At 34.6% G+C, this 27,409-nt stretch overlaps 1 protein-coding gene and 1 long non-coding RNA gene across 2 annotated transcripts; one reads left to right on the forward strand and one right to left on the reverse strand.

Moving 5' to 3' along the window:
- The first annotated feature begins 4,215 nt into the window (after positions 1-4,215).
- Positions 4,216-25,543, forward strand: LOC140041140 (nuclear pore complex protein Nup205-like). The gene is made up of 36 exons (XM_072087560.1): positions 4,216-4,253; positions 7,900-8,042; positions 8,358-8,529; positions 8,848-9,152; positions 9,520-9,751; positions 10,152-10,316; positions 10,926-11,038; positions 11,362-11,424; positions 11,653-11,769; positions 11,918-12,052; positions 12,478-12,628; positions 12,717-12,907; positions 13,273-13,455; positions 13,598-13,855; positions 14,602-14,784; positions 15,162-15,409; positions 15,548-15,668; positions 16,052-16,301; positions 16,477-16,722; positions 16,961-17,119; positions 17,215-17,301; positions 17,490-17,737; positions 18,046-18,237; positions 18,449-18,707; positions 20,166-20,401; positions 20,503-20,694; positions 20,789-20,910; positions 21,142-21,292; positions 21,773-21,905; positions 22,128-22,382; positions 22,509-22,589; positions 22,689-22,855; positions 23,062-23,185; positions 23,369-23,503; positions 23,587-23,681; positions 24,137-25,543. Exons 1-36 carry the CDS (start codon positions 4,220-4,222, stop codon positions 24,305-24,307), a joined length of 6,117 nt encoding a protein of 2,038 aa, XP_071943661.1. The 5' UTR covers positions 4,216-4,219; the 3' UTR covers positions 24,308-25,543.
- Positions 25,544-25,656: 113 nt separating this feature from the next.
- Positions 25,657-27,322, reverse strand: LOC140039941 (uncharacterized). Its single transcript, XR_011842667.1, has 4 exons — positions 27,299-27,322; positions 27,040-27,077; positions 25,927-25,980; positions 25,657-25,762 (listed from the first exon to the last, which is right to left on the reverse strand). It is a non-coding gene; the product is annotated as an uncharacterized lncRNA (long non-coding RNA).
- Between the last annotated feature and the right edge of the window lie 87 nt (positions 27,323-27,409).

Consider the following 27,409-nt stretch of genomic DNA (forward strand, 5'->3'; position numbering starts at 1 on the left):
GCCAGTGGAGCACAGTGATATAAATAGAAACAAGTCATTGAATGTTAATATCTTTTCGTATGCTAATACACTGTGCTCAAGTGGACACAATTTGGAGCCAGTGGAGCACAGTTATATCAAATAGAAATAAGTCACTAATTTTAATATAGTTTCGTATGTTATTACACTGTGCTTAAGTGGACCCAACTTGGAGCCAGTGGAGCACAGTGATATAAAATAGAAATAAGTCACTGAATTTTAATATCTTTTCTTATTAAGCATATTTAAATACCTACCGGTATGGGACCATACATGTTCGATAATACAGTGTCACATATCTCTATTTATAAAAAAAAACAATATTAACAAAAAAAATATCCTTCGAGGTTCAAACCCCAGCCGATAGCACTCAAAACTGAGCATTACCCGTTCCGCCACCAAGTACATGACTGAAAAGCTGATAATAGTCTATTTATACGTGTATGACATAATTGATCATTACGTCATAAATATCCTATTAACCTTGCTAAAACCAAAATGATCAGTTAGCTCAGTCGTCTGAGCGTCGTGTTAACAACACGTATGTCGTGGGTTCGATTCCCACGCTGGTCGGTGGAATAGAGTTAAGGCTATGCGAGCCACTGTGTTTGGGGTTCACAGATCATACGTCCCCCTTTCCACCACACATCATGAGGCGACAACATCAATGCATCTGGTGATGTGGTGGAAACGACCCCAAAAGGCTGTGCTGAGGCAGGGAGAGCACATTTACCATCTTTTTATTTTTTGCTCTCGCAAACTGCTTTGATGGTTTAAATTTTATGTTTAGCGCCCTCAATTTTTTTTAATGTAAAAAAAAGGGAATTAATTCTCTTCGTTACGTGTTTAGAAGAGAATTAATTTTATCTCATCGTAGTTTGGTATGCCGTGCGTTTGTTATGCAAATGAGTGAGCACATGTGCTGTGGGAAAGATGGTATTGTTAGTCATTCGTGATCAACACACAACACTGTTCAATTTTTATTTAGTTAATCTTTTACATTATAATTATAATTCTACCGTTACACATTATAGTGTATTTTTAAATATCCGTTTCATACAAGATATTGTATTGTAGGCCTACTGATATTAGGTTGTGAACAAAAGTTTATGGTAGAATAAATAAATAAATGTGTTTTAAGCAGATCTTCGAAATTGAAGCATATGAAGTCAAGTTTTTTAAAACTCAACCTAAAATTTGCATATGGATAGTTGAAATTTAACATTATAATTATCAAAGGTGATAATTGTAATTGTTTAAAATATTAAAATTAGTAAGTAGGCTTTTGTGTGCTAGCTCTGTTTGTATTTCATAATTTTGTTTTGTTGAATTACCGTCACGGCCGCGTGCATTGCATGTCTCATACTTGGGAAACGATCACCATTGTATGGCTGGTCCTGAAGACTTTTATATTTCGTTTCATAATTTCCGGGGGATCGACATTCTTAGCTCTGCCCCAACCATGGTGAGCTTAACAGGAGACTTAATTTCATATTTCAATAAATACTTTTTTCAAAATTGTATTTGCTCAGCCCCAACCATGGTGGGTGGTAGTGAAGACTCTTATATATCATGTTTCAAAATACTATACGTGTCATTTCTGGGGGGTTCTAGGACACCTACCCCCTAGACAGTTACCCCCCGGATGTTTACCACCCGGACAACTACCCCCTTAGGACAACTACCCCCCGGACAACTACCCCCCGGACAACTACCCCCTTAGGACAACTACCCCCTTAGGATAACAACCCCCCGGACAACTACCCCCCGGACAACCACCCCCTTAGGACAACTACCCCCTTAGGATAACTACCCCGCGGGTAACTACCCCCCGGTCAACTACCCCCCCGGTCAACTACCCCCCGGTCAACTACCCCCCCCCCATCCAAAAGTAGACAAATATATAGGACCGGTTTCTGTAAAAATGAAATCATCTGTTTTTAACGGGTGTTTCGAAACTAGAGACCCGAGACCAGAGACCTGAAACGAGACCCAATACGAAAAGGGAGACCTATTGGGTCTCCCTTTTCGTATATTAGGGTCTCCCTTTTCGTATAGAGTGGTCTCTCTTTTCGTATAGTGGGGTCTCCCTTTTCTTATAGTGGGTCTCCCTTTTCTTATAATGGGTCTCCCTTTTCGTATATTTGGGTCTCCCATTTTGTATATTTGGGTCTCCCTTTCGTATAATTGGGTCTCCCTTTTCGTATATTTAGGTCTCCCTTTTCGTATATTAGGGTCTCCCTTTTCGTATAGTGGGGTCTCCCTTTTCGTATAGTGGGGTCTCCCTTTTCGTACGTGGGTCTCCCTTTTCGTATATTTAGGTCTCCCTTTTCGTATTGGGTCTCGGGTCTCTGGTCTCTGGTCTCGGGTCTCTAGTTTCGAAACACCCGTTTTTAACCGATTATTCTGTTTAACAGCACGCTAGACCCTAGATGTGCTAGATTTAAAGTACCGTATTTATTGAAAAAACGGCCTGGGCTGTTTATTGTTTAGGTGGTTTTTAGGTGGACATTTATTGGAAGAAAGTTGTTTATTCAATGGGAGAGGGTATAATCTAATGGAAATAGACGCCGATTATTTCATATGATGTTTCATGGGAGTGACATGGTCACCGTTTATTTGAGGGGAATTTATTTAAAGATCGACGTTTATTCGGTGAGTGAAAATTGAGGTCAAATATCAAAAGTGATATTATTCTTCAAGTGTACAAAAATACATATATGACAAATTTGAGACAAAAATTAATTCTTTTAAGACCAGTGGTTATCGAAGCATTGTCCTGACGCAAAAATTATTATTATTATTATTAGCGAACCCAGTATTTACAGTAAATACAGGGAGTACTATAATACGTTCGACTATCCTATGATCATGTGTGACAATCTTCAGTTTATACCAGGCTGTATTTATGTTCAATCTTTTACTTTTGTTTACAATAATGAATAGTAATTCGTCAAAGTAACGAATTAAAATATAGTTATTAATTCCTATTATACACTGTTGCAGAGTCAGGTTGTTGAATGGTCTGGGTGGTTAGGGTGTTCTAAAGGGATAGTTTTCTGGGTGGTAATTGTCCGGGGGGTAATTGTCCGGGTGGTAATTGTCCGGGGGGTAATTGTTCCTAGGGGGTAATTGTCCGGGGGGTAGTTGTCCAGGGGGTAGTTGTCCTAAGGGGGTTGTTGTCCTAAGGGGGTAGTTGTCCGGGGGGTATTTGTCCGGGGGGTAGTTGTCCTAAAGGGGTAGTTGTCCTAAGGGGGTAGTGGTCCAGGTGGTGGTTGTCCGGGGGGTAGTTGTCCGGGGGGTAAATGTCCAGGGGGTGAATATCCGGATACGTTCTGGGGACCTTGTAGCTATTTTAAACAGTTTGGTAAGCCCTGCGTTGTTGTTATGCAAATGATCAGTTTGTGCGTGTATGGGGAAGATGGTATTGTTAGTCATACGCGCTCAAAACGCCACAAAATTAAATTTAAAAGTTAAATTTTGATTTTATTTTGTTAATCTTTATTAGAAATTCAAATCATGTAAAGATACAATTTTCCGGGCGGGAATCTAGAAACTCCCCTCCTTTAGTTTACAAAAGTAATCTTGAAAATTCCGGAGCAAGACCATTTGCAGACTTGTAGATGCATGCGATCTTGGACTGTATGAAGATTTAAGGTGTTGTAAATGTTAGTTCGTGGTGTGAGAGGATGAGCTTTAAGGATATACACTACACTACACTACATCAATAGTCAATGTGTGGAAGGATTATAGTGTTATAGAAGAAAATGGATGTGTTTTTATTAATGAAATAACCGAGCACGCGATAAGATGGAGATGGACAAGCCCAGTTTGGAACGGAGTTTATTTACATGAAAAGAAAAAGATAAATTTGAATCAATGTGAATGCCAAGATGTTTCTGTTTGTCAGTTTGTGATATGGGAATATACGAAACGATATTAAAAGTAGTGACTTTTATTTCTATTTTATATCACTGTGCTACCCTGATGCTAAATTGGGTCCACTTGATAAGCTACCGTAGTACTATTTCTATTATTGAAGAAACTGGCAAAAGAGATTTACGGATCAGCCCAAGCGGAAATCGGCGGCAGACTGTTCAGCGGAAAGGCAGTAATCATCATCAAAGGCATAAATGGCGCTCCGTAGAGAAGTAATGCTCCACGAGTCGTCAGAATGACGCTCTGAATATACCTCCACAAAATGGCAGCTAACAATAGTGTGGCGGTTAATTTGGGTGAGTATCGTCTTTATAACGCGATTATGCCTTATTTAACTGGATTATATATACACGATAGTTCAGAAAAATAAACATTATAAAAGAGGCCTACTACAGTAGCTAGCCTAGACTAGGGCCAAGGAGTTAGCTTACAAAACTAGGCTAGCTAGGCCTACTAGGCTAGGCGGCTAGGCCTATTGTATTGGCCTAAACTGTGTGGATGCTAGTCAAGTCGCCCCATCGCAAAGTCGCCCCATACAAAGTCGCCCCTTACACAGTCGCCCCATCGCAAAGTCGCCCCAAAACAAAGTCGCCCCGACACAGTCGCCCCATTGCAAACTCGCCCCAACGCAAAGTCGCCCCAACGCAAAGTCGCCCCATCGCAAAGTCGCCCCATCACAAAGTCGCCCTATCGCAAAGTCGCCCCAAAACGTTAAAAATAGTTTACAAGTGCGTAAAATGTCGCAATGATACACAAAATAACACGGAACGTGTAGGCATAAAAGGTGAAGCCCCGCCATGTAGTCTCAGGTCACACGATCGGCACGCACCCCCATCATCAGAGAGGAAGCCCCCGACTAATCACTCCGCGGTCGCAATAACGTGCTAGCTTTACCAGAGGGAAACCCCCGTAATTACTCCGCCGTTGTCGCACTACAACGCACCATCTGAAGATGGGGAAACCCCGCCGGAGTTTTACGATGATATCAGTCGCGTTCGAAATCGGTCGCGTTTAATTTTGGTCGCGATAAAATGATGTTATACGATCTAGATTATTTTTACTTTGGTCGATGAATATTTATTATTATTATTAGGCCTATATTAATAATTGATTTTTGTTTTTATTTTACAGGTCATGATGAGAAAGATGTTTACAAGATGATTACAATTTGTAAACATAGTTTAAGATTATAGTATTATCCAACATAATGTCATTTAACAGTACATAATTATTTAAATGTGAAATATTTTATAGGAAACGTAGGCTACGTCTGTGTCTTTTATTTTATACGTAAAACAATTTATTTATAAACATTCAGTTTACTATTATATACATAGTATTACAATGAACATTGATTGTAAGCCTGTAAGTAAGTAAGTAAGTAATATTTATTGCTTTCCAAATACAGTACAAATAAATAAAACAGGATAATGTAAATGAAATAAAAAGAGAAACATTAAATATAAAAATACAAGACAAGACAAGAAAATAAGCATGGAAAGCAGAGGATGGCCCTTTAAGCCCAGAGGCTTGTTTCCAAAGGGGTCCCCTGGAAAGGCAATCCCATCATTATATCCATTATAAAATTGCATCATATCACCACTATGTCGTATATAAATGATGACGTGCGTGTGTGTATTCGTTGTACGTCCGTGTACGTATTATTCCGTGCCTCTTCACTGTCTTGTTTAAATTAAAATTAAATAAACACCCGATATGAGGATATTTATTAGGGATGATAATTAGAATGTTCTATAACCAAAAGGGTTGAAAAGAATGTCTTCAGTAAAATTATCATTGTGCTGTTGAATAAAAGGCGACTCGCCATCTGAAACATTCTCTGAAACCAATCGGAGCCGTGCCTTCTGGTATCTGCAGTTTCCTCACAGCTGCTACGTCTTTCTGCTTACCGTCGGGGATTCCCCTTTTTAAAAAACACGCACACGATACTGTACGATGGTTTTTCCATGGTCAAAATGTAGCGTTTTAATTTTACTAAAATACCTGCATGTAAACGGCGATGAGATCCTTTTTTTTTTTATTTCTTTATTTTGAAAAGTCATTATAAAATTAAGACACATATTTTGTCAATAAATGCAAAATGATCAATAAGTAGCCTATATAACACTCATTGTTTTAACTACTGTAAATCTATACGAAGGCCTACTACACATGTATACATTTATTATAATTATTATCCTAAAAAATGAGCTGGTATCCACGCGTAGGTTGAAGAAAGATTCGTAATTGTGGCTCTGGTAACTAATTTTAAAATCCTATTAAATTAACATTTTCGAAACTATAAATCAGGGATAATCTTTTTAGAACTTTCAAACAAGGGACTATTTTTTTAATGATTTTTAAAAAGCACATCACTCCATTAAAACCTGTAAAATAAAAATTAAAACACAAATTATAATAGGATAAACATTATAATGCATACGACATTTAGCGCGACCAAAGTAACAACGCAATCGATACGATATCAAACGCAACCGATATGATTAAAACCGCGGGCGACTTTGCGATGGGGCGACTTTGCGTTGGGGCGACTTTGCGATGGGGCGAATTTGCGATGGGGCGACTTTGTAATAGGGCGACTTTGCGATGGGGCGACTGTGCCGGGGCGACTTTGCGATGGGGCGACTTTGCGATGGGGCGACTTTGTATTGGGCGACTTTGTATGGGGCGACTTTGCGATGGGGCGACTTGACTGGATCCCAACTGTGTCATAATAGGCCTAACTACTGCGGCCTATCTAGGCCTAGGCGCACCCAAAACTGGACATAGCCTACTAAGTCTCCGCGATCACCGCCGCGCAGCGGGAATGTTTTTAAATTTGGTAAGCTCGATAGAGGTGCGAAATTGCATTAGAGGCCTAGCACCTTTATAACTGTAATTTCGCACCTAAAAATTAAACATTAGATTTACTGAACAACGAAGTGGCCAATCATAAAATTATTATCGGATTTAAATTAAACAAGGCCAACAGCCATTAAGTCGCGTGCTACAATGCATAGTGATACCGGACCGACAGATCGACCGACCGACATAGTGAACTATACTGACTGAAATTACTGAACATGTTTAAAAATATTTATATTTTTTTAATTTACACGTGCGTAGCTTGTCACTTTTGACGTGCTCGTATAACGTAATTTCGAGTTGAAAAGTAAGTCAAGAAAACAGAAATCGGGCAAAAAGAGTGTGCAACAACATTTAACGCGCAGTGCGCGCGCAAAAATATGCGCACTCATGGCAATTTTGTAAACGCTTAAAATTGCCTGAAACGTACTCTTATTTCATCGAAAATAAATTTTGAAAATTTTAAGCGCGCGTACGCATGCGTTACATGCGCTACGCACGTAATTGTATTGCCATATGATGATTTATGCCCTGAAATTTATGAGTACCAAATTTTATTTAATTGTGATTCATGGTTGTGAAGATATGATTACAAACGTGATTTCGTTAAATCGTGCGTAGACCGCGTAATTTTTTATTGCGCACCGTGAAGACATAACCACATTGATTCCTGGCCATAAGGAATATACTGTGAAAAATTGACCTAGCTAGATTAAACTGATATCAAGATAAGGTCAGAAAGCGATAAAACGCATAGTGATACCGGACCGACAGACCGACAGACAGACAGACCGACCAACCGACCGACATAGTGAACTATAGAGTCGCTTCCACGCGACTAATAATACCTGTTTTGTATTGTAGAAACTTTATCAGTTAATTATCGGTTAGGCCTATAGGGCCCACCTAGGGCCTAGGCCTACTTTTTATCTGTTAATTATCGGTTAATTTTTGGCTGCGAAAACACAGCCATAGGCTAGGCCTAGTCTAGTTTTTTTAATTTTCACTTTAACAAGATGGAACTATATTCTCAGACTATTGATACTAATTTTATATTTGTTGTCATGAAACATTTAGTTGCCCGCCAATGGAGTCCTTACAAGGATCTGTACCATATAGTGGATGCAGCCATTACACAAAAAACACCAGATTCTTACTATGACTTGGAACTTGCTCTACGAAAATACAAGCCAGACCTCATTTCATTGTTGAAAAATCCAGTAAGCATTTTTAATCCTTTTACAAGATTTAGGGTTAGGGTTCGTCTGAATAATTTAAACTTTCGATTTGAAAGATTAAGAAAGGTCAATCTCGTCCAAAATGGTCAATCGGTATTGCTTATAACATTTTCCCTTTTTGGTCAAAACCAAATTTCTGGAAATTCCTTTATTGAGAGAGTTTTGAAAAGAAAATTACTGTATAGTATTATGAATCAATATTTTAATGTGAATGTTTCCATTTTATTAATATGTTTTAAGAATTTCATCTTTGTTTTTCATGAACTATTTTTAAAACATATCTTGTTTATTTTGAAGGCAAAAAATTCACAGCACAGAGAGAAAGTAAAAAAAGCAAAAGAAGATGGAATAGTAATAGAAGGTCAACCAGGAACAAGAACACTTCCAGAAGAATTTATTAAAGAGTCTCTTATCATTAGTGATCTCTTTGATCTAAATGAGTACTCAGCAGTTGAGCTTCTTCTAGCAGGTACAGTACATTTTGAAAAACCTTTTTTCACCACCTGTATCATAAAACTAATTTTAATAGAGATCTTTCAATTTTATCACACATTACATTAAATAACACAAGTTCAGATTTTGTTGTTGTCGTTTTTTTCTCCAAGTAAAAAAATAGTTTATAGTTTATCATAAACCTCAACCTAAATGTATAGGAAAGTAAAATTGCAATGTTTCACATTTTACTGTTGATAATATTACAATTATTATTATTATTATTTTAGTAATAGTCCTCTCATTTATTTCTTATACAATTATAATAAATGTTTCTGAAATCAATATATTGCAGGTGAACAGCAACAACCACACTATCCAGGACTCCCTCGGGGTCTAGTAGCTGTCTTGTTATACTATGATGGCCGTAGAAGCATTGTGAATGCTCTTCACCTTCTCATTCAATCATGCAAAGGAAGAACATGGACTCTTGAACTCGATGAAGAGCTGATGTCACTTACCACTAACTTCACAAATGAACTGGTTAACAATGGATTGGTTGACAAGATACTGTTTTTACTTCTTGAATTTTTACCTGATAAAGAGATTGAAAAGTTGGCAAAGCAACGAGCAATTGGAGGATTTAAACATCGTCATCAGGTACACATCATTTATGCTTCTTGCAGTTAATTTACTGTATCAACGACTGGCGTTATTTTTAAGCCGATTCCACTAGGCGAATTTGTTCATGCAAATCAAAAGCGTCGGCTTATACACAAACATATTCATACATATACATATATATACACATACACATACATATTCATGTTTCTATCTTCCAAATCCCTCTCTGCGGTGAATTCTATTCTATTGAATTTTTCTCTTCAGCAAAATTGGTAGAAATTGTTTCTACCTTTTGTAGAACCACTGCCTCTCCCAGCACATGCTCCCTTCCACTGCTAATATATAAGAGACAAACCTGAATTATGGACAATAATAATGACTAACTTGTGATTATTTCTTATAGGTGATGGAATTACTGAAGGAGATTAGATCTTCACTTGCAGATTGCTTGTTCTCTCTAGCTTGCCAAAGTCCATTCAACAAGTCTAATTCTATGGCACTTATAAACTTCATGAAAAAGAATGCATGTTTAAACGCTGAGGGTATTTTGGACGATGTAAGCATTACCCTGCTTACAACATTTATGTACTGTGCATATATAAATGTCTCGGATTCAGCTGGTCAAAGTCAAAGTGGTAAACAATTTATATTTCTATTATGAAATTAGAATAATGGTAAATTTAAATTAATGCCAATGTAATGTGTACTATAGGAACTTGACTTACTGCAGAGTACTTTAGAAAGCACTTGTATTAGAACCATTTAACAGACGTGATTTTGAATCAATTCTTATTCATCATACATAATCAAAATCATGTTAAACAACCACAATTTATATTAATTGAGTACTATCACCATTTTATTTTTTAAACAATTATAACACTGACAATTAACATGTTTATCTTTCACAAGCAGCAGTAACTGTACTACATCTATAATTGCATAACCCCTTAGGCCTACACAATTACCATGTACCAAACACAATGCTCTTGCCCTAGTACTGAATATAATTTTTATTTTCATGCTTTTTCATAGATATGTTAAAAAGTTTACCTTGTATAGCGGACACAAGTTACATTGCAGATATCCAACAATTGCTGTTGTCAGATGATGCTTGGGTTGTCTATGGTGTCAAGTCAGTATTTCAATTTGTGTGGGCAGTAATGCTTAGAAATATTGCCCAGCATTATGATTCACAAAGTAAGAAATACTAAATGTATTACTTAATTAATTAATATTATTTAATAAATACACTAAATGACTTATCGTAACCAGCATGGGCAATTTAGGCATTTAGTTAATAATAACAGCCAACACTAAAAAAAAACTGTTTTTAAATTAATATTTGGCTATTTAAATAAATGCTTGTCTGATTTCTGAAGCTATGTTCATGTTGTTTACTTTTATCCAGATTCCAGAATTGAAATCCTATTTCATAATATACTGTAATATATGTATTAGGGTTAGGCAGTAGTAACCAAAAATAATATACTGTAATATGTATTAGGGTTAGGGAGTAGTAACCAAAAATAATATACTGTAATAATATACTGTAATATGTATTAGGGTTAGGGAGTAGTAACCAAAAATAATATACTGTAATAATATACTGTAATATATGTATTAGGGTTAGGGAGTAGTAATCAAAAATTAGCAAACCTACTTGACAGTTCTGCTGTCAAAATGAACTAGATGAACATTTTTTTATCATATTAGGAAGAGGGCTTAACAAATGTATCTTTGAAAGAGTTGTATAATATAAAATTGTATTGACTTCATTTATTTTACTTCAGTGATTTGTATTTACAGGTTTGCAGGAACATATTGAAGCAGATGAAATGTTAATTGACCTAGCTTTGGAAGGAAATGTATTCAAATTCCTTTTAGAAACTATTAATAAAAAGAAGAATTTTCATGAAAGCGTAAGTTTATTTATTTTCAAATCAGTGATTCATTGAGTGAAAATACCCTGCAACCCCATTTAGGCTAGCTATCCAAATTATTTATTCTACATCTATTATACTTCAAATCATTGCTTTAAATACAATTATGTACCTTCTGTGGTAAAACATGGCAAATGTGTATGTGTTCAAATATATTATTTCATAAGAAATTTTTCTTTACAATTGAATATATATAAAAAAATAAGGATGGATATTTTAATAGCAACTGTAATGTGTAAAAAAAAAATTGGAAATAGCTGTCTTTTAAAAGTGTTCTAATTGAGTAATATTTGTTTTTAAAGGAATTTCGAATTAGACGTTTTCACACCCTTGTTACAGACTTCATTGTCCAGATGCCACTAAAGGTAAGAATATAGTATTATACTTTACAAGATTATAGAGATTTTAAACCATTGTACACCATTTATGCATAAAAGTACACATTTACACAAGATTATAGAGATTTTAAACCATTGTACACCATTTATGCATAAAAGTACACATTTACACAAGATTATAGAGATTTTAAACCATTGTACACCATTTATGCATAAAAGTACACATTTACATTGACGCTAATGTTTTCTTTTTAGATAAAAGAACTTCGTAATCGTGGAGATGAAGCTGCTCGCATTTTGTTTGCTCATGCTCAAGAAGGATTAGAACCTCCAGTCAACCTTCCAAGACACTTTGAGCATTTTATGAGATTGGTAAGTGATTTCATTTTATGAGATTGTTAAGTGGTTTTATTCTACAGATTCCAACATCTCCTTTCACCATATCTGGTTCTGATCTATATTTTTGTTACTTATTGAACTCCCAGTAGATGATTTCTCTACATATTTCTATTTAAAATAGATTTCAGTACTGTACAGTAAAGATGATTTGAACTTGGAACTGGCAGTAGAGTACTGGTGCCCATCTGAACAGTCACTGAGTCCATCAAGGTCCAGCTATGCTACCTCTTACAGACACAGACCATCAAACAGACAGGTGACTCCTAATTAGCATAATACTTGTCTTTTTTTCACTATACTACTCTAAATTCATACATAAATAGTTCTATTATACTAGTAAGAGATAACTGGTTACAATGCTCAATTCCATTGATAGAGCTAGATGTATATCAACAAGGTCAACAGCCATAAGTCGCGTGCTAAAACGCATAGTGATACCGGACCGACAGACAGACCGACCGACCGACATAGTGAACTATAGAGTCGCGTCCACGCGACTAAAAATAAAACTGTTTTGTATGCTAGCAGGGCTAACACACTCATCAGGTGAAAAATACAAACATCACACAAGATAAATTATGTATGTATGGACAAGACTTTGATTATGTAGTTAATATGCCTTTACTTTCTGTGTTTACGTTTGATCTAAATGTAATTATAATATATTTTTTTATTTTATAGGTCAGCCTTTTTAAGTTTATCCGAATGGCCGGTGATCTTTTACCACCTTCACTGTATGTTCCATACATTGCTATGTTGAGCGGCCTGGCTACTGGACCTCTCTGTGCTCATCACTGTTTTAACCTTTTGAAAGTGAATGGCTTATCTGGCGGTAAGTTACAATTTTTTTCTTTTACTTATTACCTTGTGACACGAGAGAGTTTGAAGTAAGAGTGATTAAATATATTTATTCTTTCAAGGAGGAAGTGTGACAAGTGTGTCATGGGATCATTTTTTCCAATCACTTAGCCGTTATTACTCAAACCTTCGTCAAGAAACTGGAGCCCACCATGTAGGAGGTCAACGTCAAATACTTGGTAGAGGTATTACGCCTCAGGAACTTGATGGACTTGTTACAGTACTTAAGTTAATTCAAACGGTTGCTGAATGGGTAAGATACTATTGTACTGTATGCATATCACTCGTACCTTTTGGTACTTGGTGGTTGTCTTCTTTAATACTTAATAGTTTGACAAGGAGACCTTGGTGAGTGGCTTATTAATTCTTCTCGTACCTTTTGACGTGGTACTTACTTGGTACTTGGTGGTTGTCTTCTTTAATACTCAATAGTTTGACAAGGAGACATTGGTGAGTGGCTTATTAATTGGACAATATCTCTTTATTTATTGTTAGTGGCTTCAATAGATTCTTGGGGTCAGTTTATTCTTTTATTATTATCGAACTATTGCTTAGTAGGTAAATATTCAATGTTTTATTATAATAGCCCAGAAATAATTTTTCTTGATTATTTTTTAGGATGAAGAAGCACGAATTGGTTTGTGTGAGAACCAAGCCTGGTTACCAATTGTCTTACTGTTTGGTATTATTACATGCAGCGTACCTCCTTTGTTGAAAGCTGAATGTTTAAAAGCACTATCAACATTTGCCAAGACACCAGAACTAGCAGCAAATCTCTGGCAAGCATTAGAGAATTCTCAGGTACTGATTGACTTATTGATTTGTGCATCAATTTATGCAGTAGTTACACTTCAATTCATTCATCCTCATATTCAAAGATCAAATTTATTTTTAATATTAAAAATGATAAAAAACATAATTACTCAAAGAATTCACTTTTCAGATACTACCAACTTTGGACATCGGTTCCTCTGGAAGATCTGGTATTCCATTGGATTTAGAAATAGTTGAGTCCCGAAATGAAGAGTTTCCTATGACCATAGGTTTCCTGGAGTTCATGTCTTGTCTGGTTCAAATACCAATTCCAAATACACTTGGTGCTGGTCTTAGAGCCCCAGGATTTGATCCTTATTTAGAATTTTTGCGTGATCAAGTGTTCTTAAAGTTTCATACACGTGCTTATCGTGATACAAAAGAAAAGGTGAGTTTAATTTACTAGTTACGATTTAAGTTGTTTAACTATCATCTGATATATTTTGTACCAGAGTTCTATTTACACACACAAACACAAATTGATCAAAATGGTGCTATTGCAATTGATTGATCAAAATGGTGCTATTGCAATTGATTGATCAAAATGGTGCTATTGTTTGTAAATACTGTAAAGTAGCTTTGCATCAATTACTTGACACCCTCATCCAAAACAACTCCACAGTAGTTACAAATAATTACAATGCTGTTGGTGCAATTACTTGACACCCTCATCCAAAACAACTCCACAGTAGTTACAAATAATTACAATGCTGTTGGTGCAATTACTTGACACCCTCATCCAAAACAACTCCACAGTAGTTACAAATAATTACAATGCTGTTGGTGCAATTACTTGACACCCTCATCCAAAACAACTCCACAGTAGTTACAAATAATTACAATGCTGTTGGTGCAATTACTTGACACCCTCATCCAAAACAACTCCACAGTAGTTACAAATAATTACAATGCTGTTGGTGCTTGGGCTCGAATATAACCCTAGTCATCAGCCCAAACTCGGTGGTCTAGAGGTATGAACACCAGGCTAGTGATCTGGAGGTCGTGGGTCCCACATGAGAAGTAGTTTATTGCAAATATTCTCAATGTACCTAGTATAAAGTGCAAAGTCAGAGTTGGACAAAACATCTGACAAAAATGATACTAAAAACTACTATTTGGGATTTTCTACTTCAGTGGGAGGTTGCATCAAGATGCCTACAGATCTTTCATAAATTACTGTTTGATCACAATGCAAGTATAGAAGATTTTATGGATCAGATACTAGATATACAAGGTGGAGGCCAGACAGTGGCAAATAAGCCTGCTGGACATCATCTTATTGTACAAATGTTTAAGGACACTCATCTACTAAAACTGGTCAGTAACCCTCAATTATAACTCCATTTTTATAGTAGCGCTTATAAGCAAGCTTTCAATGCGTTATTACCCTGGTCATTCTTTGAAACAACAGTGTATACATACACATACTCCTATAATAATGCAGCTACTAATCAGCACAAAGTCTTGATCTAACTGGTACCCATTTTATACACCTGGGTGGGGAGAGGAAAATATGTAATTAAAGTGTCTTGCCTAAGGATACAAGCAATGCAGCGAGAGTTGGATTCAAACACACTGTGCCACACTCTTTGCACTATGGCAGTAGAGTTTGCATCATTCCATGTGATTGCTATAATCCATTGTCTATCCATTATTGGTATATTTTTTAGTTTGAAATTTCTTATTTATTTTAGATCCTTTATATTATTCACGAAGCATGTGAGGTTTTTGATCAGTATAAAACCTTTCCAGGCAGTGTACATTTAGAGTCTGCTGCCCTCTATTGTCTCAAGATGATTGACATCGCTATCGAAAAACAAGCAGAATTTTTTGGACTGGTCAGAAGTCAAAGCTTAGGAGCCATGGTTACCCCCATGGATCAGTTACTTATGTCTATCAACCCTAAGACCGGCAAAGCTGACCATTTGGTGGACATAGCAAAGTAAATTATTACATTATATAATCGAGACATCAAGCTATTTTATGCAACATATTGCATATAAAATGTTAAATAAAATAGTTTTGATTATTTTAAGTTAATATTATCTTAAATTAAATAATAAATATATTTTGTATGTAGGTTTGTGTCCCACGCCACAGCTTATCCTGAACACGCACTGATTGCTGTTAAAGTGTTATTCAGTGTTGTTAAGACATCAAACATCCAATCTGAGATTGTTGGATTATTTTCAGTCAATGAGGTAAACAATTGGTTTGCTGTCAATGATTAAATTTGTTGACTTTTCATTTTAGTGCTTGATTAATTGCAGTATTTTTTTGTTCTCTCTAAATGGAGAATAATTCTTTGTGTAATATGTTTTTCAACAAATCTGGTTACATAAAGCACAACATTATTCTGCAATGTCACTTATATTTTTAATAAACCAGAATTGAATTGAAAATAAGCATCAACACAGATTGGGTCCAAAAGATTTTGTTTTAAAAGGTTTTTCCATTTACAGTAATATTGAATTCTGGTAGTTCTGTTTTTTCAGGAAGCATGTTATATGAACATCATTATTATTTCTTTATAAACTGTTACTGTAATATTTGTTCCTGACAAAAAGGTTATTGATTATTATAGGTTGTTGGCAAAGAGCTGATCATAGGATTTGTAGATTGTCTTGAAACTGATGAGCCTGAAGAGGAAGAAGGCGAACTAGCCCTTCAAGACATCGAAAACCAGGATATTGTAAACATTCGCAACGCAACGCGGCTTGTCATCTTGCGTCTGTTGCTGTTCTCATTAGGACAACCAGCTCCAAACTTAGCACACTTCTTCTTGGGTTTTGACGTAAGAAAACCAATTAGTAAAAGTAGCCTCCAAGATCCAGGTGAGAAAAATGAAAAGAGATTTTTTATGAATTTCTGTTATGTTTAACTAACTCAAAATCATTGTAAATCTTCTATCATTGTACATACAGATTCTGTGACAATACTGTGAGTTCTTTCAACAGACTGCAAGCGATATGAAATATGAAATTAATTGTATTCATTACATTCACACAGGTGTTTTAGGGTCACCGAGAACCTGTCTGCATGCAATCCTAAGCATACTGGAGAAGGGTACTGGCAAAGGCTCAGGGTTAATCTCTATACATACAATGCCAAAACTAGCAGAACATTGTTATCAGATGGTGTACCAATTATGTTCCAATAGTGAGACATCAATTTCAATCATGCGCTATTTGGGAATGACGCATAATTTCTTTTACCGTCATCTTAAACATGTTCCTTTTGTGAACAGAATTGGACGTAAGTAATAATGTTTTTTTTTTGTGGAAAACTATAAATTTTGATTATTTTCAATTTAACTTTAATTGTTAGGTATATACAAATAATGAATATTTATGAGTAGAATTATGAAAATATTTCATGTTTTGAAAGATTGTTCTATTAAACATGGTGGAGCTCAGTTAAATAAAGGTAAAGGTAAAGATCTACCAGACCAATCTTTATATTTTTTACGATCACTTAATATTGTTTTAAACAGAAAACACAAATGAGAAATTGCTACTAAACCAGCAAGCATGGTTACTTAAATCTGTAGCTGTAGAAATACGTCTGACTTCAGTAAATAGACAACGCTCTTACACACAAAGACTTCTTAAGTTATTATTAGAAGATGTACCATCAACTGTAGTAGACCGAGGTAAGATTCAAAACTAATTTATATCTTGGTTTTATCAATGTTTGTACATTAAGCATGTGTTATGTAATATTTCTTAATTGTTTGCTCCAATATAGATGACAATGATGCCGAAGTATATGGTGAAACTAACCAATCAATTATGGAGACTACATCTGGACAGCAAGTTGGACCAAACATTTTAGGTATCTAGTAGCATCATTTAACTTTTTATCATATTTGTTGTATATTAAAATTTACCATTTTGATCAACAGAATGAAAAAAAATGAATAAATAAAACATTATCGGATATTTCTAAAGCAAAATAAATTCCTTAAAATGATGGTAAAACATTTTAATTTCTAACTTTGTTTATTTCTAATTTTGTCACAGGTATACAAGTAAGACGAAGAATTTTGCAGATTTTAGACAGTATTGATCTTACTCAGACTTACCCAGGAAATGTTCAGCTAGACTTACTTGAACCTTCCGTCACAGAGCAGTTGATTAAAGCGTGTGAACAACAGATGGATAATGGTATGACACTCTGTAACATACATGCTTTACATAGGGAGTTGATCGGTAGGTTGAATGCACAACAAGGTCCAGCTATTGTGGGAAATAGACCTCGAATTTTACAGGTATGACAATTATTCTTAATTTTTCCATTTTATCATATTTTTAATGTTTTATATACGTGACAAGCAAGACAATTTTCAAGCCAGAGTGCTTGACTAAATAAAATAATTGAATTGGATATTCTGATTAGCCGTTTTGTTTGATCTGAAACTTGCCACATAAATAAAAAGAATTAAATTGTTTTAAAAACATTTCTATATAAGTATTTTATATATATTATATTTTTTTAAGCAAAATCATATTGTGTATATTTATGCAAATTTTGGAAAAAAAACCCACATTCTTAGCCACTGTTTTTTTTTACAAATAGGAAATACAAGAAATATTGAAGAACGTAGTTGAATGCAATCAATCAAAGGAGATGGCTGGTGCTAAACGTCACGCTCTTGATGCTTGGCGACAAGTTGTAGAGATCTTGTTTGCTTCTTGTTCTCAAGACTTACTTCCTCTAGATATCAGAGAAACTATTCTGTTGGATTTGATTCAAGAACTACTCACTAAGGTGAACATTATTTCTCAATTAATTTTTACAATTCTAAACGATTTTTTTAACAGTATTTGTAAAAGTATTTTAACATATAAATAGTATTTTAACATTGCCTTTTTGCAATTTGATGCCATGCAAAACAATTTTCCATTTTGAAGTGCACCAATAAAATTTCTTTGTGAAAATGGTAAAGGCATGTATAAAATGAAATATATTTGGATTTCAGGTCACTGATGATGCTACAGTACCTGAACTTACAGCTCCAGTATCTGGCATCCTTATAACACTAATGACAAATTTACTGCAGTGTGTTGTAGTAGATCAGTCTAAAGCTATCCCAGAACAGCTATCTACACAATATGTTCACATGTTAGATGGGTCAGTTATTCATGGTAGTGGAACATCATTTGGAGGATCTGGAGTCATATCTGCTGCTGTTCTCACAGAAATTCTAAGAAAATTCCTTACATTTTTAGTTCAGTCAAGTAAGCATCTTACTATTTGGCATTGTGGCACTGGAACTCATCAGTAGTCACAATATCAAGATTTCTCTTAAGCCCTGTCTACACTATTAAACTTTATGTGATGTGCCCATATATGGACATGATGATGTCACATCACTACAATATTTGGGCATATTACCAGCATTTGGGCACATCACACAATTTTTGTCAAACTAGTTTGATAGTGTAGACAGAGATTTATGGCCCCAAACCAGTGTCACAACCTGAACTCTATAGTACCCTTTTACACTATCGACTGAGAGAGGAACACGAGTTGAACTCGGAGGCAATTTCCATTTACACTAGCCAAAAAAACTGCGAGATAAACTCGAGTTGCGCCCATTTACACTACATCGATCACCCCGGTGCTGTCAATCAAATCACTATTGCAAGCGCACACGTGGAACTTAACTGACTATTGTTTAAACGTTTAAACACTGGAACATATCGACAAATCTCATAAAAACATAATAATCTGAATTTACACACAATTTATTTAATTTTGAATGTATAGTCCAGTGTAATATTTTCTTTGTAGCTATTAAGATTATCATTTATTATTTTAAAAATTAGGGCCTAACAATTATTTTTCTTTTTAAAATGACTGCATTTCCGCCTTGTAGACTGTACGTACATTAAATAGGCTTTAAATTGTTAGGTTGGCATAAAAATAGTGTAGGTATGGTAAGTATTTAAAATAAAAATGTATTTTTTAATTAGCATAACAATGTATCAATGAAGGAAAATTATTATATGGTACTTTTTTAGTTCCTAAAAAAGATATCATTTTCATCCATTGAGACATCAGTATTATATATATTTTCCCCCTTTTCAATAATTAGGCCAACATAAAATCGGTCAGGGTAGAGTTACATCAATATTACATTATTTTAGGCTTTCTGGTAAGGTAGAATGCACACGAACAATTTCAATATTTTCAGCAGAAAAGAAAACTCACAAATTTGTTTGTGCCTTTAAAAGAAACTTAACGAACAGCACAATATATTGTACAATTATTATTGTAAGCAAAAAAATATATTGTTTGTATTTCTGTGACAACATGTTACATTTTCACGTCAATGACCTTTAACAGCTCGGTGTTGAACCACAAAAACCGTTTACACTTTGTGTATCCGGTGTAGATTCGACTACACCGGAGAAGGTACATCGGAAAACATTCAGCTTCGTTTCACCCCGGGGAGAGCACACCGGGGTGGTTGGATTTTCCCATTTACACCAGTCAATAAAAATCACAACACCGGTGTTTAACGGCCCGGTGTACTAACAACCGCGGGGTTACACCGCTGTTACGGTGATAGTGTAAAAGGGGTATAGGAAACAATTCATTTTAGAGTTCCTTGTGAAAGTTATTGAGTAATGTATTTGTTTATAATTTGTATACAGGTGCTGGTCATGTATTTGTTTATAATTTGTATACAGGTGCTGGTCAACTACGTGTCCGTAGCAACCTTTATGGTGCATTGATGAACTTTTTACAAATGCCAAAAAAAGTTAATGAGATTCCAACTTTAAAAGGCCGTAACGTGCTTGATTCGTGTATGTTGTCAGAGTATGAAAAGATGACAACAGCAAGTCTAGTAGTAATCAATGAATTTGGTGATAGTTTTATGGAGTTGGTGTGTAGAGACGCTTGTGATGGGCATGATGTTGGAAGGGTACAGTATTATAACATTGTTTTTAGATAAATCCAATTTAATAGTCGATTATGTAATTTTGAAAATAACTAGCAGTAAAAATGTTTAAAACTTTTTCTTAGATGTTAGCATTGTCGCTGATGGATTGTATTCTATCAACTGACAAGCAGAATAGATGGCTTCACTTTCTTAACTCAAAGGGATATCTGAGACACATAATAGAAAGTCTGGTACAAGAAGACCAGTCACTGCAGGATATGTTGAGACCAACGCCAGAACCACTGCGTGCACTCTACATTTATGAATCCAAAATGGTAAGTAAACCAAATTAATATTCAATCAATATCAAGTGATTTTTGCTCGTCCACATGTAAACCAATTATTTTGTTTCATCCAATATTTCTTTAGTCACTTCTGACACGTATTGGTGAAACTACAAATGGAGCTGAGGTGCTCCTGCAACAAGGAATTATGGGAAGGCTATCTGAGTGTCAGTTTCTCGAATTACGACCGGAAAGAGACATAACCAGGTTGGTTGGTTGACTTTTTGTTTTTTTTGTACTGAAACTGATCTTTAATATATTCCAGGAATCACTATTACATTTCTGTATATAGTTCTTTACATTAAACCATCCACATGTGCGACGTTTCGACTTGTTATACAGGTAGTTAATATAAAAACCAGTTGAAAACATTTTTCAAAGCTATTACCTCTGTTGAAATAGGTTTTTCTTCATTTTGCGTATTATTGTCATGTACAGGAGAGGTGATGGTGCAGGAGACATTGTTAAGTCTGATGCCTTTATTCCTACTGTATTGCACCGGTACAGACAGCTTTTGTTTCCTGTTCTCAAACTGTGTATTGCTATCATGACCTCTCTTGGGGGTCAACATAAAGAAGCCACAAATCAGGTAAATAAAACAATAGTATTTGTACAGTTGTATTTTTGTGAGGGTCCCAAATGATCACCATCGGCTGGATGGACCCTAATGATCAGCTTCGGCTGGATGGACCCTAATGATCAGCTTCAGCTGGATGGACCCAAATGATCAGCTTTAGCTGGATGGTCGCAAATGATCACCTTCGGCTGGATGGTCCGTAATGATCACCTTCGGCTGGATGGACCCTAATGATCAGTTTTAGCTGGATGGACCCTAATGATCAGTTTTAGCTGGATGGACCCTAATGATCAGCTTTAGCTGGATGGACACTAATGATCAGCTTCGGCTGGATGAACCACCCCTGTAAAATATTGTTGAAATAAAATAAATAAATAAAAAGAAAGAAGAAACATTTCAATTTAATTATGTGGACATTTAGAGAAACATTTGTTTTCACTCTCGGCTGCTTACTGGAGTTAGTTACATCAATTTTGTATTTTAAATGATTAGATTCTACGTTTTGTGTTCTCTCACTCTGAACTGTTTACCGCAATCCTCCGTGATCATCCATCTCATATAAGTGTGGAAGCTTTTCAAGAATTATCATTAACTACTGCAGTAATCTGCAGAACAGCAGCAGATGGTAAGACCTCATAATAAGGATATTTGATAGATTGTATTGGTTGTTTGTTCACAAAGTTTGCTACAGGTTAACGCTTTTGGAATGTGATTTTGCATATAATTACAGAATTTAAAAAGCATATATTTGCAATAAATGATGCAAAATATAAATAATATTTATATATTAAAAATGGATTTTGAAAATGAGTTTTATTTGTTTACAAATATATTTTTGTGTGTGTAGTTGATTACTATGGTGGTTCACCTTATGATGCTATTGGCCAATCACAGCTTGTTATTCAAGGGCATTTAAGTAGAATACAGAGACAGATATTGGCATTAGTGCCGCGATATTGTATCCATGATCACTGGAATAAACGACTTAAATTAGCAAGTGAAAATGAAATTAAGGAAGAAGACAAAGAAAAGATACGCCTTTCACTACTTGAGGTCAATTCAAATATCATTGCTTACTGTAGATCAGAGGTTTCTAGTACAGGTAGGTTTTATTTCTTTAAATGTTGCTGTTTTACTTATTGTTATTGTGCAACTGTTAAAACAATAATTGTTTTTAAATAAAAAGAATTCATTTTTTTATTAATTCATAAATGTAACTATTATTCAGGTTCAACTGGACAGTCCTGTAATGTTCTTTTTACACCTAGTTTATCTGAAGCATTGACAAGAAATTATCATCAAGTTACAGGTATCATTTTAGAACATTTTTTGTGAAAAATCATTAATTTTAATTTAGTAATATAAATTATTGTTAATTATTATTTGTTAATTATTTTATTTGACTTAGAAATACCAATGGCATCCTTAAGTGCAACCAAACCTCCAAGTCTTGGTCTAATTGTACGACATTTGCAACAGGTGGCAAACACATTCTTACCATCATTTGACTCTCACCAACAATTAGTTCATAAGCTGTCAAACATTTCAGAATTATCTGCTGAAGAACTAAAAGAGGTAATATGTTTAAGGTTATTATACTATAACCAACTTCAATACCTATTATACTTTATTAAGGTACAGATATTGTATATTGAATTTTTTTTAACGCGCATTGAGCAGTGGTATGTGCGCTATATAAATCCATATTATTATTATTGTATTGTTAATACCTACAATGTAGATTTTTATAACATAAAATGTGTATTTATTCTTCAAATTAGTTTATTAAACCAGTTTTGACAGACAGAATTGAGAAATTATCAACAAGTTATAGACAACAAGTAGCATGTGAACAAATTGCTCAGATGATCTGTATGAAAGCCAAGGAACTTGCTCTTAAATACTGTATCCTTATCAAACTCAAACGTTATTCACTTTACTTTTTATTCAAAATTCTCATAAAAACAAATACAAACATACGGAAACAAATACAAGACAACATCAACCACAAATGTCTGAGGTATTGATTGTATAAAAATTAGTTGGAACTTTATTTTATGTTTTTCTATTCCTGAACACTCTAAAAAGATATTTTGGAGAATTGTCTTTTTCTGATTTGGCGCCATCTAGAGTTTTATTTCATTCACTGCCAGCCAACTGACCTGAACAATTCCTTGTTACCACCGCTAATGTCAAGAACTCATCAAGCGAGGGATCTTGCTGGTAAGTTAACAAAATCTTTAGAATTTATATCATTTTGCTACCTGTGACCACTCAGTTAATATCTGAACAATATTGTTTTTTAGACCCATTTAACTTGGATAGAAGTGGCATTGACGATGGAAGTGAGCCATTGACTGGAAATCAAACCAAGTCTATCTCTAAAGCCGATATTCAACAAGTAAGCTTTAATATACAGTATATATGATAAATTAATATTCACAAACACTAGACATTTCTTTCCAATCATTTCTCTAAACCTTATTACATTCTTATTCATTCATATTAATGGAAACTCACAACCACTATCATGTTTACCATTAGTTAAGCTCTGTCTACACTATCAAACTTTGTGTGAAAACAAAATTGATGTGCCCATATATGGCTATGATGATGTCATATCACTACCATATTTGGGCACATCACACTTGACTTGTTTTGTCAAACTAGTTTGATAGTGTAGACAGAGCTTTAAACAAAAGCACAAAAAACATAGTAATATTTAAACAGCCTACATCTTCAGTGTTAATCTATTTCAATAATCATTTATTATTAATACCAGTATTACTACTGTATTACCACTTTAAATTTGTTTAGTATTGTATTTGAAAATGACAATTTCCTTTGTTTTTACAGCTAAAAGAAGAAGCGCTGAACTGCCTTACTGAGTCAGTTCTTCAGAAATTCCGAGACATTGAAACCCAATATGGCAAGACTGTGTCACGGTACAGCTTTGTATCTGTCCTTGCCCGTCGAATCCGTAGACTTCTCACAATTGGAATTCAAACAGATATTCCTATTCGATAAAATGTTGCTACCCTTTTTGTACAATTATTTTTTGCTTGTTTTTGGCCCTGACATTGTTAATGAAGTTGAAGTCAACTGAATGTTCACATTTTGTTCATACTCAATGAATATTTTAAAGCGGAAATTGTAGCTTTTGCCTGTACAGTAATTATACCAGTAGTGTATTGATATGGTTTTAATATATACCTATTACAAATATACATTTTACATATACATTTTTTTTCTACTTACATGTATTTAATACATTGAAATACAATATTTGTCAGTAAAGTTCCACATTCGAAATTTATAACTATAAACATTTTGTATGGCGAATAGGAATACTGTAAGTTTAGTAGTTATCAATTTAAGTAAAATAGTAAAAATTGTCATTTGGTGTAGTATTGCATTCATGATTAAAACTGAATAATAATAATATCCAATACATTCTGCTATATAACAGTGATTAGCAGTTGAGTCATAAGTGACAATACTGTATTTTCACTGTTCACCAATATTACAAAACTTACAGGTTAACTTTTTGATCGTGATGTGCGACATGTCCGCCCTCCCGTCTTCATAATTGTTTTATACTTTTTACATCTGGTGTACTAATACTATTGCTGTATGTAGTCAATCTTTAATACACACTAAACTAAGTATCTTTATTCCTTTCATTGTCACATCGCCTGTCTTAATGTGCACCACTGCTGCAGTGTACTGCCTGGCTTTTTAAATATCAAGTCCAAATCTGTACTTAATGTATCGGATTGGCAACTATATAACGTTGTTTCCATCTGTGTTTTGCTAACGCTGAACAGGTTTTGTTTACGAACAGCCACTACGATACTTATATTCTATGAAATGGAAGAAAATCAGTAGATAGTAATAGACTGAGCATTTTATATAAAACTCATTTTGTACATTAAAGAATGGAATTGTGATAAGGATGTCTAATTAAAAACGATTTACATAGATGATGTATAATGCAACGTTAATCGTCTTGTAAATAAAGAAAACGAAAATCAATAAGTGGAGAGGTAGAATCGTTGTATGTTATTCTATTACAGGTCTTTACACTCATTCTAGTGAACATTATTTCACATTTAGCTTACAGGTAGTAAAACTCGACTTCTTACCTTTGTCTTGTTAAGAGGAACATTAAAAATCAAAGTTTCGCCAAAAAATGCTGAAGATGTTACTTTTTTAACTGAAGTTTTTAGCTTTACAAAACATTCGTCACCATCGAACAGTTGAACCGTTATGAATATTTCTATAAATAAAAATGTGATAAGTTTACTCTACTGTCCGTGTATATTGGTCGCACTGATAGACATTGCTACTGCAGGAGAGACATTATTAAAACTTACTAGTGGCCTTCTCGAATAAAATGTTTCTTGCCTCGATCACATTCAATGTTAGTTTTTGCTTAGGTGGAACGTAGCGTAGACATAATAATATTTCCCCTCTTTTTATCTGTCATAGTAATATAAAAACATAGGATGAAAAAAATCAAACATTCACGGATTCTGCAGCTAATATGCCTAACCCCAGTTAGAATAAATGTGTGTATGAACTGTATCAAGTCAAAACGGTGCCTAAGAGAAACAACATGGTGCCTTGGTTTTATATTTTCTTACCGGAGTGTTTTTCTTCATCCATGTAATTACTTTACTCTTAGATATATCAGCCATCTGTAAAAAGAATACTAAACCGGTTCGTTTTCACTACACACTTACTTAATTGTGTAGGCCTAAGTAGCTAAATATGAAAACATACTGAATCAAATCAAATCAAACAAGTAATTATCTGAACAAATCAAACTGACGGGTAAACTTCTGAACATAGGTTCAGCTTTTAGGCGTAGGAATCTTCAGTAATATTAATAATTTGTAGCAAATCGTGATGCATTTCACCTTTAAACGTCTATGCCTATTATTCATAATAATCTATAATTGTTGCTCGGATTAAAGTCTCGTGAGTTACCAATCAATAGATTTATTTTGCATTCAATGACTACTTCGGAGATTATAATAATGGACACGCTGCTTGCATTCAATGACTACTTCGGAGATTATAATAATGGACACGCTGCTTAACCACGCCGAGGGTATATTCTATCCCTTTTTCTATTACAGATTCACTATTTTGGCCAAATACAGGTAAATACTACAATGGATTGCTTAAATTAGAAGCGATTTTTTTATTATGATTAACCTTAACAGTTTCAAATCACTTAATTTTATTTCTGAACCTCAGTCTCTGTGTCGTCCTTGTTCATTGTCCACACTTCATAGAATCAGTATTACAAAAGCATTGACCAATTTATAGGTCCATGGTATAAGTAGGCCTATACTACTAACACAATTCTTTAAAACAAATCATTCAAGTTTCAAAGTGAGAACCTCATGCAGCTCTATTGTTGTCTTTGCTCAGCCCCAAGCATGGTGGGGTACTGAAGATTCTGATACATAAAAAAAATAATAGATGTAGGCCTACATTTCCGGGGATATTGCAGCTCTATTAAACAGTTAGGTATGCCGTGTGTTCTTATTCAAATTCAAATTTATTTACCTCCCTCAGGAAAAACAAATAAAAACTGTACAATAAAAGACACCAAAATGAAGATTCACACGAATCAAAAGATTCAAATGGTTTAAAAAACAAGTTAAATAAAGTGTTGCTGATGTTGTTAGGGGACAATACATCTTTAAAGATGCAAAGAATATATTGTTTTGAAAATGTTTACTCACCTTGACCAAAAATTGAAACACACAAACAAAGTATTTACCTGAAAAAAACTGTAATTTAAATTAAAATAGTCGGATAAAATCGAAGTCAAGTGAGGTTTTGGTAGCGAATTTAATCGTTTTTTTGTCATTTTACATAAAGTGTAACATTATTTTTTTTCTATAGAAATAGAAGAATATTAACTTTGTTAAAACTACAAAATGGCCTATTCAAAGTCTGATTTTATTAATCTTAATTTTTCATGTATTTGGGGGACAATACATCTTCTTACGGTCCTCCCCTCCGATCCGATCTATGTTGTGTCTACTATATCGTGTTCATTCACGCATGACTGTGATCTGCGGCATGCGATATGTGAACTATTGCATGCTT

Source organism: Antedon mediterranea, chromosome 2 (assembly GCF_964355755.1).
Source record: "Antedon mediterranea chromosome 2, ecAntMedi1.1, whole genome shotgun sequence".
In the NCBI taxonomy this organism is placed as follows: Eukaryota; Metazoa; Echinodermata; class Crinoidea; order Comatulida; family Antedonidae; genus Antedon; species Antedon mediterranea.

What these genes read in the sequence shown, in the direction of transcription:
- LOC140041140 (XM_072087560.1), top strand. Translation starts at nt 4,220, where the DNA reads ATGGCAGCTAACAATAGTGTGGCGGTTAATTTGG. An exon ending in ACAGACCATCAAACAGACAG is followed by an intron (nt 12,053 to 12,477) that starts GTGACTCCTAAT and finishes TTTATTTTATAG; the next exon opens with GTCAGCCTTTTTAAGTTTAT. An exon ending in AGTTGGACCAAACATTTTAG is followed by an intron (nt 17,302 to 17,489) that starts GTATCTAGTAGC and finishes ATTTTGTCACAG; the next exon opens with GTATACAAGTAAGACGAAGA.